Below are 16,476 nucleotides of genomic sequence, written 5' to 3' on the forward strand. Positions count from 1 at the left end.
GCTTCTGTAGAACTGCTGCACACTTATGATTCTTTTGTCTTGGTGCTTGCTTAAGCCCATACAATGATTTTTCTAGTGTACACACCTTATCCTTATTCTCCCCTGGCTGAAAAACCTTGAGGTACATATATGTATATTTCATCATCTAAATCACCATTCAAAAAAGCATTATATATATCCATTTGATGTATATGCTAACACTTGGATACAACTAAGGCTAAAATAGCTCTTACTGTGACCATTTTTACCATAGGAGAAAATGTTCCTTTGTAATCTATCCCTTCCTTTTAACTCCTTTTGCCACCAGTCTTTCTTTAAACCTTAATTTCTAATTCTCCATTAGACTTATAATTTATCTTATAAATCCACCTCCATCCAATTAGACTTCCCTTTTGGCAAATCAATCAACTTCCAAAGTCCTGTTATCTTGTAAAGCTTGTATTTGAACTTGCATTGCTTCAATCCACTTAGAATCTTTGTTGGCTTCAGCAAAGGTTGAAGGTTCAGCTAGCACTGAAGTTGCAGGTACAAACTCCTGATAAGGTTTAGACAGATGACTATAAGCGACATTGTCAGCTATAGGATACCTCACTCGCTTCCCCATATTTAATGACACAAAATCTTTCATCCAAACTGGTGGATATACCCCTCTTGTAGACCTTCTATTCCCCACTGTTTGAGACTCAGTAGAACCAGACTCATTATATTGACCTATTTTCTTTTACTGTCTCTACCTTAATGTTGCCACTCAAGGTTTTGTTTAACTCTTGACTGCATTCTTTTTCTTGTGTGCATGTTTTCTCACTGCTCTACTTAGAGAACATAACTATCGGGGATTTGCTAAAGAGACTAAATAAGGAAAATATTAAATTGAATGTTCATGCTTATTGTTTTAGCTTTGTTGTTGGTAGCTTCCTTCACTGTTACTAAAAGTTTGGAACTTGTTCTACTTGTCAAAAAGAGTTTAGCTTTGTTGTTTGTAGACATGTTTGGAGAAATCTAAAGCTCATATCGAGTATTCATTATATATTTTGCAAAGAAAAGGCAAGATTCTGAACATAATTTTCAATAATTAATCCATCTATTTTTGTATTCCTTACTGGATATCATATTGAGTATTAAGCAACAAAGGTGAGTGCAGCTAAATACTTCCTGTCATTAATCTAATCGAAACTTGAAATATTACATCATCTATGTAAATCTACTTATATTTGAAGGGTTCTACTCAAAGTACCTAATGAAGTTCGAGCACGTTTCTCCTCCTCTTTCGTTTGTATTTGTATCCCATCAATGTTTTTATAGTTTTTCTGTAGTAACTTTTTGAATTACTAGTATTTTTGCACATTTGACATTGATGAAACTATTACAACTTGTTTGATGCCAAAGTTTTATTGTTGGATGTATGCATTGTCTATCAAGGCCATTGTCTAATGGTGTGACAGATTTCTTGTGAAAGGTATGTCTTACAATAAAGTATGATTTGCAAAGTGTATGAACAAAGACAGTAGCTTGGATATTTGAAGTATTTGCACTGATTTTACAATCTGTATCAAGTAGATTTACATTTGCAATCTATGATATTAAAATCTTTCATGAAGGTAAGAATACAGTAGAAGGACATGAAAGGAAATAGAACTAAATCTTTTTGTAACTTTTAGCTTATAAATTTTTTATTCTAGGGAAATGTAGGCTCCGGTAACAAAATATTTCTGACCAATTGTTGGATGAATCTTACAAAATTTGTTCCTCGCTTTCCCTGCTTCCCGTTTACTTAGCTTTCTTGGTTCTACAGTCTTCTCTTTTGTGCGTCTCGCCGTGTTAATGTTTTACGAGAAAATATAATAAAGTAAAAAGAAAAAATGACTAAGTTTTGAAAAATAAATTAATCTTATGATTTAAGAAAAATTGACTTTTCAAATTAACAGAGTCGCCACTTAATTTTTAATAAAATAAAGAAAACTTAAAATTATTTTTCAAAAGGTTTAAAACAGATTAGAATCAGTTGAAAAGCGTTCGAAATTCAAATGTACATTCCAAGAAGGTGTTAGGCCCTCGGAATGCCCGTTAATCCGTGGTTGACCGGCGATTTGACCAAATGAATTGTCAAAATAATTTTCAAGTATTACCTAAATAAAGTGAATTTAATTCTTGTAGTATTTTTTATTACTATTTCATTTTACTTATCATTTAAAGGGAAAAGAAACTAAAGGAGGAGGAAATATTAAAAGGGAAATAAGTTAAAGCATTGACACGGCTATGAAGTAGAATAAAGACTAAGTAAGATATATATATAATATATATATAAATTTCAAATATATATAAGAATGAGAGGAATGACTATCGTAGAAGAATAATTAAATCAAACCAAACTCATATAAATAGTTAGTGAAATATCATGATAAACAAAGGGAAAATTTCATATATGGCAAACTTATTAGATTATATAATATTATATGGGTATAGTTTACCTAATTACATAATATGGGTATAGTTAAGTTATTAAAGGTGTCTTTAATTTTGTATATAATTGTTTTTTTATTATTTATACAGTTCTATTTTAAAAAGTTGTTTGTAACTGAATCATTAAATATGGTAACAATAAATCAAGATAATGCCACAAAATTAGGGAAACGTCCCTATTTTCAAGCCAAACGTTCAAATTCAAAAAAAATTCATACAGCCATTGAAACCAAAAAATAATTAGTATTTTTTTTTGCTCTTTGTGAAACTGAAGTTCAGCAATTTTGGCAATCGAATACAGGTAAGTTTTTATTCGATGAAATTTCTTGTTTATAGGTTTTAGAATTTGTGAATTGTTTTCGATTTTTATTTTAAAAAAAAATAATCAAAATATGATTTTGTTAAGCTGAATTAGTGTTCATTCGTTAGTGTGAGTGGTTTTTATTTTAAAACAAAAAAATCAAAATATGATTTTGGTAAGCTGAAAATTTGGAATATACAATTATATACTGTTCGTGTAATTGTATATGTGAGTTTGTTAAGCTGAATATTTGAAATATACAATATACAAATACTGTTTGGTATTTGTATATTTTGAAATCGTCAATTGTATATGTGATTTTGTTAAGCTGAAAATTTGCAATATACAATATACAAATAATGTTTGGTATTTGTATATTTTGAAATCGTCAATATTAATATGTGATTTTGTTAAGCTGAAAATTTGTATATGTGATTTTGTTAATGTGATTATGTATATGTTATTTTGAAATCGTCAATGTTAATTGTATATGTGATTTTGTTAAGCTGAAAATTTGCAATATACAATATACAAATACTGTTTGGTATTTGTATATTTTGAAATCGTCAATTGTATATGTGATTTTGTTAAGCTGAAAATTTGCAATATACAATATACAAATAATGTTTGGTATTTGTATATTTTGAAATCGTCAATATTAATATGTGATTTTGTTAAGCTGAAAATTTGTATATGTGATTTTGTTAATGTGATTATGTATATGTTATTTTGAAATCGTCAATGTTAATTGTATATGTGATTTTGTTAAGCTGAAAATTTGCAATATACAATATACAAATACTGTTTGGTATTTGTATATTTTGAAATCGTCAATTGTATATGTGATTTTGTTAAGCTGAAAATTTGCAATATACAATATACAAATAATGTTTGGTATTTGTATATTTTGAAATCGTCAATATTAATATGTGATTTTGTTAAGCTGAAAATTTGTATATGTGATTTTGTTAATGTGATTATGTATATGTTATTTTGAAATCGTCAATGTTAATTGTATATGTGATTTTGTTAAGCTGAAAATTTGCAATATACAATATACAAATACTGTTTGGTATTTGTATATTTTGAAATCGTCAATTGTATATGTGATTTTGTTAAGCTGAAAATTTGCAATATACAATATACAAATAATGTTTGGTATTTGTATATTTTGAAATCGTCAATATTAATATGTGATTTTGTTAAGCTGAAAATTTGTATATGTGATTTTGTTAATGTGATTATGTATATGTTATTTTGAAATCGTCAATGTTAATTGTATATGTGATTTTGTTAAGCTGAAAATTTGCAATATACAATATACAAATACTGTTTGGTATTTGTATATTTTGAAATCGTCAATTGTATATGTGATTTTGTTAAGCTGAAAATTTGCAATATACAATATACAAATAATGTTTGGTATTTGTATATTTTGAAATCGTCAATATTAATATGTGATTTTGTTAAGCTGAAAATTTGTATATGTGATTTTGTTAATGTGATTATGTATATGTTATTTTGAAATCGTCAATGTTAATTGTATATGTGATTTTGTTAAGCTGAAAATTTGCAATATACAATATACAAATACTGTTTGGTATTTGTATATTTTGAAATCGTCAATTGTATATGTGATTTTGTTAAGCTGAAAATTTGCAATATACAATATACAAATAATGTTTGGTATTTGTATATTTTGAAATCGTCAATATTAATATGTGATTTTGTTAAGCTGAAAATTTGTATATGTGATTTTGTTAATGTGATTATGTATATGTTATTTTGAAATCGTCAATGTTAATTGTATATGTGATTTTGTTAAGCTGAAAATTTGCAATATACAATATACAAATACTGTTTGGTATTTGTATATTTTGAAATCGTCAATTGTATATGTGATTTTGTTAAGCTGAAAATTTGCAATATACAATATACAAATAATGTTTGGTATTTGTATATTTTGAAATCGTCAATATTAATATGTGATTTTGTTAAGCTGAAAATTTGTATATGTGATTTTGTTAATGTGATTATGTATATGTTATTTTGAAATCGTCAATGTTAATTGTATATGTGATTTTGTTAAGCTGAAAATTTGCAATATACAATATACAAATACTGTTTGGTATTTGTATATTTTGAAATCGTCAATTGTATATGTGATTTTGTTAAGCTGAAAATTTGCAATATACAATATACAAATAATGTTTGGTATTTGTATATTTTGAAATCGTCAATATTAATATGTGATTTTGTTAAGCTGAAAATTTGTATATGTGATTTTGTTAATGTGATTATGTATATGTTATTTTGAAATCGTCAATGTTAATTGTATATGTGATTTTGTTAAGCTGAAAATTTGCAATATACAATATACAAATACTGTTTGGTATTTGTATATTTTGAAATCGTCAATTGTATATGTGATTTTGTTAAGCTGAAAATTTGCAATATACAATATACAAATAATGTTTGGTATTTGTATATTTTGAAATCGTCAATATTAATATGTGATTTTGTTAAGCTGAAAATTTGTATATGTGATTTTGTTAATGTGATTATGTATATGTTATTTTGAAATCGTCAATGTTAATTGTATATGTGATTTTGTTAAGCTGAAAATTTGCAATATACAATATACAAATACTGTTTGGTATTTGTATATTTTGAAATCGTCAATTGTATATGTGATTTTGTTAAGCTGAAAATTTGCAATATACAATATACAAATAATGTTTGGTATTTGTATATTTTGAAATCGTCAATATTAATATGTGATTTTGTTAAGCTGAAAATTTGTATATGTGATTTTGTTAATGTGATTATGTATATGTTATTTTGAAATCGTCAATGTTAATTGTATATGTGATTTTGTTAAGCTGAAAATTTGCAATATACAATATACAAATACTGTTTGGTATTTGTATATTTTGAAATCGTCAATTGTATATGTGATTTTGTTAAGCTGAAAATTTGCAATATACAATATACAAATAATGTTTGGTATTTGTATATTTTGAAATCGTCAATATTAATATGTGATTTTGTTAAGCTGAAAATTTGTATATGTGATTTTGTTAATGTGATTATGTATATGTTATTTTGAAATCGTCAATGTTAATTGTATATGTGATTTTGTTAAGCTGAAAATTTGCAATATACAATATACAAATACTGTTTGGTATTTGTATATTTTGAAATCGTCAATTGTATATGTGATTTTGTTAAGCTGAAAATTTGCAATATACAATATACAAATAATGTTTGGTATTTGTATATTTTGAAATCGTCAATATTAATATGTGATTTTGTTAAGCTGAAAATTTGTATATGTGATTTTGTTAATGTGATTATGTATATGTTATTTTGAAATCGTCAATGTTAATTGTATATGTGATTTTGTTAAGCTGAAAATTTGCAATATACAATATACAAATACTGTTTGGTATTTGTATATTTTGAAATCGTCAATTGTATATGTGATTTTGTTAAGCTGAAAATTTGCAATATACAATATACAAATAATGTTTGGTATTTGTATATTTTGAAATCGTCAATATTAATATGTGATTTTGTTAAGCTGAAAATTTGTATATGTGATTTTGTTAATGTGATTATGTATATGTTATTTTGAAATCGTCAATGTTAATTGTATATGTGATTTTGTTAAGCTGAAAATTTGCAATATACAATATACAAATACTGTTTGGTATTTGTATATTTTGAAATCGTCAATTGTATATGTGATTTTGTTAAGCTGAAAATTTGCAATATACAATATACAAATAATGTTTGGTATTTGTATATTTTGAAATCGTCAATATTAATATGTGATTTTGTTAAGCTGAAAATTTGTATATGTGATTTTGTTAATGTGATTATGTATATGTTATTTTGAAATCGTCAATGTTAATTGTATATGTGATTTTGTTAAGCTGAAAATTTGCAATATACAATATACAAATACTGTTTGGTATTTGTATATTTTGAAATCGTCAATTGTATATGTGATTTTGTTAAGCTGAAAATTTGCAATATACAATATACAAATAATGTTTGGTATTTGTATATTTTGAAATCGTCAATATTAATATGTGATTTTGTTAAGCTGAAAATTTGTATATGTGATTTTGTTAATGTGATTATGTATATGTTATTTTGAAATCGTCAATGTTAATTGTATATGTGATTTTGTTAAGCTGAAAATTTGCAATATACAATATACAAATACTGTTTGGTATTTGTATATTTTGAAATCGTCAATTGTATATGTGATTTTGTTAAGCTGAAAATTTGCAATATACAATATACAAATAATGTTTGGTATTTGTATATTTTGAAATCGTCAATATTAATATGTGATTTTGTTAAGCTGAAAATTTGTATATGTGATTTTGTTAATGTGATTATGTATATGTTATTTTGAAATCGTCAATGTTAATTGTATATGTGATTTTGTTAAGCTGAAAATTTGCAATATACAATATACAAATACTGTTTGGTATTTGTATATTTTGAAATCGTCAATTGTATATGTGATTTTGTTAAGCTGAAAATTTGCAATATACAATATACAAATAATGTTTGGTATTTGTATATTTTGAAATCGTCAATATTAATATGTGATTTTGTTAAGCTGAAAATTTGTATATGTGATTTTGTTAATGTGATTATGTATATGTTATTTTGAAATCGTCAATGTTAATTGTATATGTGATTTTGTTAAGCTGAAAATTTGCAATATACAATATACAAATACTGTTTGGTATTTGTATATTTTGAAATCGTCAATTGTATATGTGATTTTGTTAAGCTGAAAATTTGCAATATACAATATACAAATAATGTTTGGTATTTGTATATTTTGAAATCGTCAATATTAATATGTGATTTTGTTAAGCTGAAAATTTGTATATGTGATTTTGTTAATGTGATTATGTATATGTTATTTTGAAATCGTCAATGTTAATTGTATATGTGATTTTGTTAAGCTGAAAATTTGCAATATACAATATACAAATACTGTTTGGTATTTGTATATTTTGAAATCGTCAATTGTATATGTGATTTTGTTAAGCTGAAAATTTGCAATATACAATATACAAATAATGTTTGGTATTTGTATATTTTGAAATCGTCAATATTAATATGTGATTTTGTTAAGCTGAAAATTTGTATATGTGATTTTGTTAATGTGATTATGTATATGTTATTTTGAAATCGTCAATGTTAATTGTATATGTGATTTTGTTAAGCTGAAAATTTGCAATATACAATATACAAATACTGTTTGGTATTTGTATATTTTGAAATCGTCAATTGTATATGTGATTTTGTTAAGCTGAAAATTTGCAATATACAATATACAAATAATGTTTGGTATTTGTATATTTTGAAATCGTCAATATTAATATGTGATTTTGTTAAGCTGAAAATTTGTATATGTGATTTTGTTAATGTGATTATGTATATGTTATTTTGAAATCGTCAATGTTAATTGTATATGTGATTTTGTTAAGCTGAAAATTTGCAATATACAATATACAAATACTGTTTGGTATTTGTATATTTTGAAATCGTCAATTGTATATGTGATTTTGTTAAGCTGAAAATTTGCAATATACAATATACAAATAATGTTTGGTATTTGTATATTTTGAAATCGTCAATATTAATATGTGATTTTGTTAAGCTGAAAATTTGTATATGTGATTTTGTTAATGTGATTATGTATATGTTATTTTGAAATCGTCAATGTTAATTGTATATGTGATTTTGTTAAGCTGAAAATTTGCAATATACAATATACAAATACTGTTTGGTATTTGTATATTTTGAAATCGTCAATTGTATATGTGATTTTGTTAAGCTGAAAATTTGCAATATACAATATACAAATAATGTTTGGTATTTGTATATTTTGAAATCGTCAATATTAATATGTGATTTTGTTAAGCTGAAAATTTGTATATGTGATTTTGTTAATGTGATTATGTATATGTTATTTTGAAATCGTCAATGTTAATTGTATATGTGATTTTGTTAAGCTGAAAATTTGCAATATACAATATACAAATACTGTTTGGTATTTGTATATTTTGAAATCGTCAATTGTATATGTGATTTTGTTAAGCTGAAAATTTGCAATATACAATATACAAATAATGTTTGGTATTTGTATATTTTGAAATCGTCAATATTAATATGTGATTTTGTTAAGCTGAAAATTTGTATATGTGATTTTGTTAATGTGATTATGTATATGTTATTTTGAAATCGTCAATGTTAATTGTATATGTGATTTTGTTAAGCTGAAAATTTGCAATATACAATATACAAATACTGTTTGGTATTTGTATATTTTGAAATCGTCAATTGTATATGTGATTTTGTTAAGCTGAAAATTTGCAATATACAATATACAAATAATGTTTGGTATTTGTATATTTTGAAATCGTCAATATTAATATGTGATTTTGTTAAGCTGAAAATTTGTATATGTGATTTTGTTAATGTGATTATGTATATGTTATTTTGAAATCGTCAATGTTAATTGTATATGTGATTTTGTTAAGCTGAAAATTTGCAATATACAATATACAAATACTGTTTGGTATTTGTATATTTTGAAATCGTCAATTGTATATGTGATTTTGTTAAGCTGAAAATTTGCAATATACAATATACAAATAATGTTTGGTATTTGTATATTTTGAAATCGTCAATATTAATATGTGATTTTGTTAAGCTGAAAATTTGTATATGTGATTTTGTTAATGTGATTATGTATATGTTATTTTGAAATCGTCAATGTTAATTGTATATGTGATTTTGTTAAGCTGAAAATTTGCAATATACAATATACAAATACTGTTTGGTATTTGTATATTTTGAAATCGTCAATTGTATATGTGATTTTGTTAAGCTGAAAATTTGCAATATACAATATACAAATAATGTTTGGTATTTGTATATTTTGAAATCGTCAATATTAATATGTGATTTTGTTAAGCTGAAAATTTGTATATGTGATTTTGTTAATGTGATTATGTATATGTTATTTTGAAATCGTCAATGTTAATTGTATATGTGATTTTGTTAAGCTGAAAATTTGCAATATACAATATACAAATACTGTTTGGTATTTGTATATTTTGAAATCGTCAATTGTATATGTGATTTTGTTAAGCTGAAAATTTGCAATATACAATATACAAATAATGTTTGGTATTTGTATATTTTGAAATCGTCAATATTAATATGTGATTTTGTTAAGCTGAAAATTTGTATATGTGATTTTGTTAATGTGATTATGTATATGTTATTTTGAAATCGTCAATGTTAATTGTATATGTGATTTTGTTAAGCTGAAAATTTGCAATATACAATATACAAATACTGTTTGGTATTTGTATATTTTGAAATCGTCAATTGTATATGTGATTTTGTTAAGCTGAAAATTTGCAATATACAATATACAAATAATGTTTGGTATTTGTATATTTTGAAATCGTCAATATTAATATGTGATTTTGTTAAGCTGAAAATTTGTATATGTGATTTTGTTAATGTGATTATGTATATGTTATTTTGAAATCGTCAATGTTAATTGTATATGTGATTTTGTTAAGCTGAAAATTTGCAATATACAATATACAAATACTGTTTGGTATTTGTATATTTTGAAATCGTCAATTGTATATGTGATTTTGTTAAGCTGAAAATTTGCAATATACAATATACAAATAATGTTTGGTATTTGTATATTTTGAAATCGTCAATATTAATATGTGATTTTGTTAAGCTGAAAATTTGTATATGTGATTTTGTTAATGTGATTATGTATATGTTATTTTGAAATCGTCAATGTTAATTGTATATGTGATTTTGTTAAGCTGAAAATTTGCAATATACAATATACAAATACTGTTTGGTATTTGTATATTTTGAAATCGTCAATTGTATATGTGATTTTGTTAAGCTGAAAATTTGCAATATACAATATACAAATAATGTTTGGTATTTGTATATTTTGAAATCGTCAATATTAATATGTGATTTTGTTAAGCTGAAAATTTGTATATGTGATTTTGTTAATGTGATTATGTATATGTTATTTTGAAATCGTCAATGTTAATTGTATATGTGATTTTGTTAAGCTGAAAATTTGCAATATACAATATACAAATACTGTTTGGTATTTGTATATTTTGAAATCGTCAATTGTATATGTGATTTTGTTAAGCTGAAAATTTGCAATATACAATATACAAATAATGTTTGGTATTTGTATATTTTGAAATCGTCAATATTAATATGTGATTTTGTTAAGCTGANTAAGTAAATGCATACCGGATTATCTGCATCATTAAAAATTGTTTTCATGAAATAATCAAACCGAGGATGGTCGTTCTTAGTCACCCAATTGATAATCCGAGGAATGTGACTAGAAACCTTGACAGCAATCTTGTCATCAACATAAGAGCAACATTCATAGAACCAAACTTGCATTGGAAGTGGAAAGCCCTGAATTCTGTAGTACTGTCCACATGGCTTTATCTTGTTGTTTATGGATTTAGCAAGTTCATTAAAAGCCTTCCGACCCCAAGGATAATCCATAAATCTACCTGTTTCAACCAGATCAAAGTCCAACCTATCTATTGTTGTTGTAGTAGGTTCTGCGGACATGATAAACTCATGTATATAATATAGAATCCCAAACTTGTATGCATCTTCCTGATTGTCACCCCATACCTTTGCTTTAAAAGCTTCAGCCAAACGAGCTTTAGTGACAGGAGAATTCCCTGGAAAATACTCATCGATGATTCTATTGGGTTGATCAGTATCAAAGTTGAAGTCAGCACAATTATCAGAGCAATTCAAACCAGAAATAATGGCAAATTCCCGTATTGTGAAACGAAGCGTTGTGCCATTTATATAAAAAATTATTGCATTCACAGAACTACCTTCCAACTCACTCAACATAATACATCTAAACAGTTGTGCTTGCACGTGACATCGTCTCATTGCTGTTAACTGTGCAAAACACGATGATGCACATATACGATTATATTGCTTTGGAGGCAGTTTATTCCGAAGCTCTTTCAATGTGTTTATTTGCGTATAACATTGCATGTGAATTGTCCTTTTTTCACGGTTGTTGCAAATATATCTGACTTCCTAATAAATAAAAAAAAGTGTATGAAATAAACATAGTATATATATACAAAAAAAAACAATTTTATAATAAGTAATGTACAAATTAATTTCTGTATATACATACCTACCTATATATGAACCCATATTTTTTTGGTATTTAGTATATACCAGCACGTATTCATCATCTAAATAGAAGGTTCAGATAAATATTTAATTTAAAACTTATGGTACAGTATATATTTATGATAGTCTAATTAGATTTCAATAAATATACATATCCAATCTTATTGAATAAATATATACATGTACAAAATGCATTTTACGAATTTGTATAACAAGAGATATATGTTATTCATGTTCATAATTGTATATAGTATATACTAACACTTATTCAATGTTTGTATTAATTGTATATAGTATATACTAACACTTATTCAGAGCTATAAAACACAAAGAAACCCCAGAGTAGACTTATACATATTTTGTATATATATACAAAAACCAAAGTTAGGTTGATCAGTATCAAAGTTTTTGAAGAGATCGAGCAACATAACAAATGAATATACAAATATCATGCTTGAGAAGTTCCAGAAAACACAAGGCACAACACACAAAAACAAAAAATTTACCAATGCCCCTTTATTCCACAACACTAAACAAGTCACAAAACACACAAAAAGAGCATGTAACATAATCAAAAGTCAAAGCCATTTTGACATTCACCTAATTCAAGAAATGAGCAGAGCTACAAAACAGAAAGAAACCCCAGAGTAAACATATCCATATTTTGTATATATATACAAAAACCAAAAATAACATAAACATGCAATATACTATATACAATTACTCACATTGAATATACTATATACAATACTTAATTTAATAGTATATACTAACACTTATTCAATGTTTTTATTAATTGTATATAGTATATACTAACACTTATTCAATGTTTTTATTAATTGTATATAGTATATACTAACACTTATTCAGAGCTATAAAACACAAAGAAACCCCAGAGTAGACTTATACATATTTTGTATATATATACAAAACCAAAGTTATGTTGATCAGTATCAAAGTTTTTGAAGAGATCGAGCAACATAACAAATGAATATACAAATATCATGCTTGAGAAGTTCCAGAAAACACAAGGCACAACACACAAAAACAAAAAATTTACCAACGCCCCTTTATTCCACAACACTAAACAAGTCACAAACACACAAAAAGAGCATGTAACATAATCAAAAGTGAAAACCATTTTGACATTCACCTAATTCAAGAAATGAGCAGAGCTACAAAACACAAAGAAACCCCAGAGTAAACTTATCCATATTTTGTATATATATACAAAACCCAAAAATAACATAAACATGCAATATACTATATACAATTACTCACATTGAATATACTATATACAATACTTAATCTAATAAGTTTGCCATATATGAAATTTTCCCTTTTGTATATTGACAACTAATTAACAAAAAAATTGTATCTAAGTTTGTGTTTTAAGACACTACCTCATGATTATGAAGTTCTTCAGATCCGACAACTTCAGAATCATTTTCCTCTGATTCGATGATTACAGCTTTCCTCTTTCTTGTACCTTGTACAATTTTAATGCCTCTAGCATTGGCATTTTTAATAACTTGTTGAACTGCCATAGGGTCGTTTTTTTTCTTTGATCTCAGCTCTTCCATGGTTTGTTCTTGTATAAGTTGTTTTGATTTTCCCAAAGACCCTACATTAACCCCAAATTCTTGAGTTAGCCCCATTGAAAATGATGGTAAAATGTCAACTACATTGACATGCAAAGGACTACCTCTGGTAATCCTCAAAGATGTAGACGATTCGTTCATTGTTTGACGAATTTTAGATCTTTCAAGAACAAAAAAACGATTATATCATCAAAATATATGGGAAAAAAAAACCGAACACATACAATTTTTAGATAAGTTTGAAAAAAAAAAGGTAAACTTACGGAATTGACTTCGACTAAGGAAGGGGACTTCAAATTCGGGAGGGATTACTGAAATTTTGGACAAAAATTTGAAATTCAAATCTGATATTGGAGTATTGAATGTAGGATAAGACGTTAGAATTTGGAAAGGAGAGAGAAAATTAATTATGAAAAGGAGAGAGAAAATTAGATTGTGTATAATTATAAACAAAATTAGAAAATAAGGTTTTTATACAATTGGTTACATAATAGGTTGTGGGCCCCCATTAATTATAGCAAAATAAAATAAACTATAATTATATAATGTAAATAAATTAAACTATATCCCTAATATATAATTAGTTATGAATGTTTGCCATTTCATATAATTTTCCCAACTAAGAAGTAAGGTAAATAATAATATCAACTCATATTATTTGTTTCCATAATATAATAAGGAAACAAATTAATTATTTCATTTCAATGTAAGGTAACAAATCTCAAAAGCTTTATTGCATGTCCCACCAACTGTCCCAACTCATTAAATAAAAAAAATATATTGTATTTGGTCTCAAAATAATTTTTTTTAGATTGTTAACCTACACAATTATATATATCAATGATTATATAGGAATAATATCAATAACACTTTGAGAATATAATAAAAGAAAATAGATTACAAAGCTAAATAAAAATAGTTATGATGTGTCTAAATAATACCCAACTTCATTCCTTTGTTTTTCCAAATGATTGATACACAATATTCAATTGGTTTCAAAGTTTTAATTATTAATTAAAAATCTAACACAAATTTTAAAACTAAACAATGAAAAAAGACTAACATATATATATATATATATAAAAAAGGAAATTAACAAGTACTTGTTACTTTAGTTTGACTTAGACATGAGATGAGATGTAAAGTGATACACTCACCGTTTTAATTTATTTTGATTTAACATAAACTTTAAAAAAGTTAAATAGATTTTTAAATTTGTGATTTTAAATAACAAATGTGATTTATAAGTAAGTTTTAGTGTCTTTATTTTTTATTGATGAAATTATGTTATTACCCCTTTTTTATAAGAAAGACATAAAACATATTCACAAATGCGATTTATGTGTTAGTTTCAGTCTTTTCTCATTTATTGTTAAAATTACGATATTATCTCTTTCATTTAATTTTATTTATCCAATTTTTTTAAATATTATTATTCCGTTTATTTATTACTTTTATCATATCGAGAAAGATAATAATTATTTATTATCTTTGATAGTTATTTTTTTATTTTATACTCAACATTAATTGAGTTGAGAAAAATTGCATAAAATGCATTCGACGAATGCGATTTATGAGTAAGTTTCAGTGTCTTGGTTTTTTATTAATGAAATTACGTTATTACCCCTTTTGTTAAGAAATGCATAAAACGCATTCAACTACGGCGATTTACGTGAAGTTTCAGTCTTTTTCAATTTATTGTTAAAACTATAATATCACCCCTTTCATTTAATTTTATTTGTCCAATATTTTTTTAAATATATTTATTTCTTTTATTTATTACCTTTGTCATATTAAGATTTTTTTTTTCATTTTATACTCAATATTAATTTAGGAAAAAGAAGGCATAAAACATATATCAATTTTGTTAAACCATAACAAAACTGCTTTAAAAAAATAAATGAATATTTTAATGATTTTTGCTTATATAAAGTTAAAAATTTACAATTTTTTAGGTTATACAATATCTGAATTTATAATTTTAAAAATACAATGAATCTAATACTTAATCTTAAAATATTACAACTATAATGCTTGTCACTATAATGATTAGCTTTCAAAAAAATTTCAGCAAACAATTGTCCAAAGTTTTTTTTGAGCAATGAATAAATAAAATGTATTTAATAGTAGGGAAAAGGGTCTGATATACCCCTCAACTTTGTAATTTAGAGTTGATATACCCCTCGTTATAAAAGTGGCTCATATATACCCTACTTGTAAACAACTCACATATACCCTTTTCCTCTAACGGAAATGAAAAAATAATAATTTTAATCTAAATTTTTATTATTTTTTTCTAAAAAATATAATCTCATATGAGTAAATTTAATCCTCGTCAAATATATTTTTTTTGACTTTTTTTTGTTTCAATGACTAATTTATAATTATTATTTTGATAATCAAATTTATTTATGTTTCACTAATATTTTTGTAAAACTTATTGTAGATGACCAAATTTTTTCTTCGAATACGAAATTAAATTACAATACACAAAAAAAAATAGTTAAAATTTTTTTTTCCTTTAAACTAAGGAATGAAAGAAAAAAACAACATAAGAATAAGAAACTCAAATAATTATAATAAAAGAAGTCAAAAAATAATTTTTGTATGAAAAAAATTAAAATATACCTTGAACTTTGATAGAAGAATCATATATACCCCTAAATAATTTTTGTAAAAAAAATTAGAAGTAACAAATATAAATTTAAAACTAATTTTTTAACTTCCATTAAATGAAGGGTATATGTGAGCCATTTTGTAACGGCAGGGGTATATGTGAGCCGTTTGTATAACGGTAAGGGCATATATGAGCCACTTTTATAACGAGGG

At 24.9% G+C, this 16,476-nt stretch overlaps 1 protein-coding gene across 1 annotated transcript; it reads right to left on the reverse strand.

Moving 5' to 3' along the window:
- Window positions 1-400: 400 nt before the first annotated feature.
- Window positions 401-13,966, reverse strand: LOC107006409. The gene is made up of 5 exons (XM_027913807.1): window positions 13,911-13,966; window positions 13,752-13,807; window positions 13,450-13,670; window positions 11,113-11,944; window positions 401-672 (listed from the first exon to the last, which is right to left on the reverse strand). The coding sequence occupies exons 2-5, from the start codon at window positions 13,786-13,788 to the stop codon at window positions 401-403; spliced, it is 1,362 nt and encodes a 453-aa protein (XP_027769608.1). The 5' UTR covers window positions 13,789-13,807; window positions 13,911-13,966.
- Window positions 13,967-16,476: the final 2,510 nt, after the last annotated feature.

The sequence above is a fragment of the Solanum pennellii genome, chromosome 12 (assembly GCF_001406875.1).
Source record: "Solanum pennellii chromosome 12, SPENNV200".
NCBI lineage: Eukaryota > Viridiplantae > Streptophyta > Magnoliopsida > Solanales > Solanaceae > Solanum > Solanum pennellii.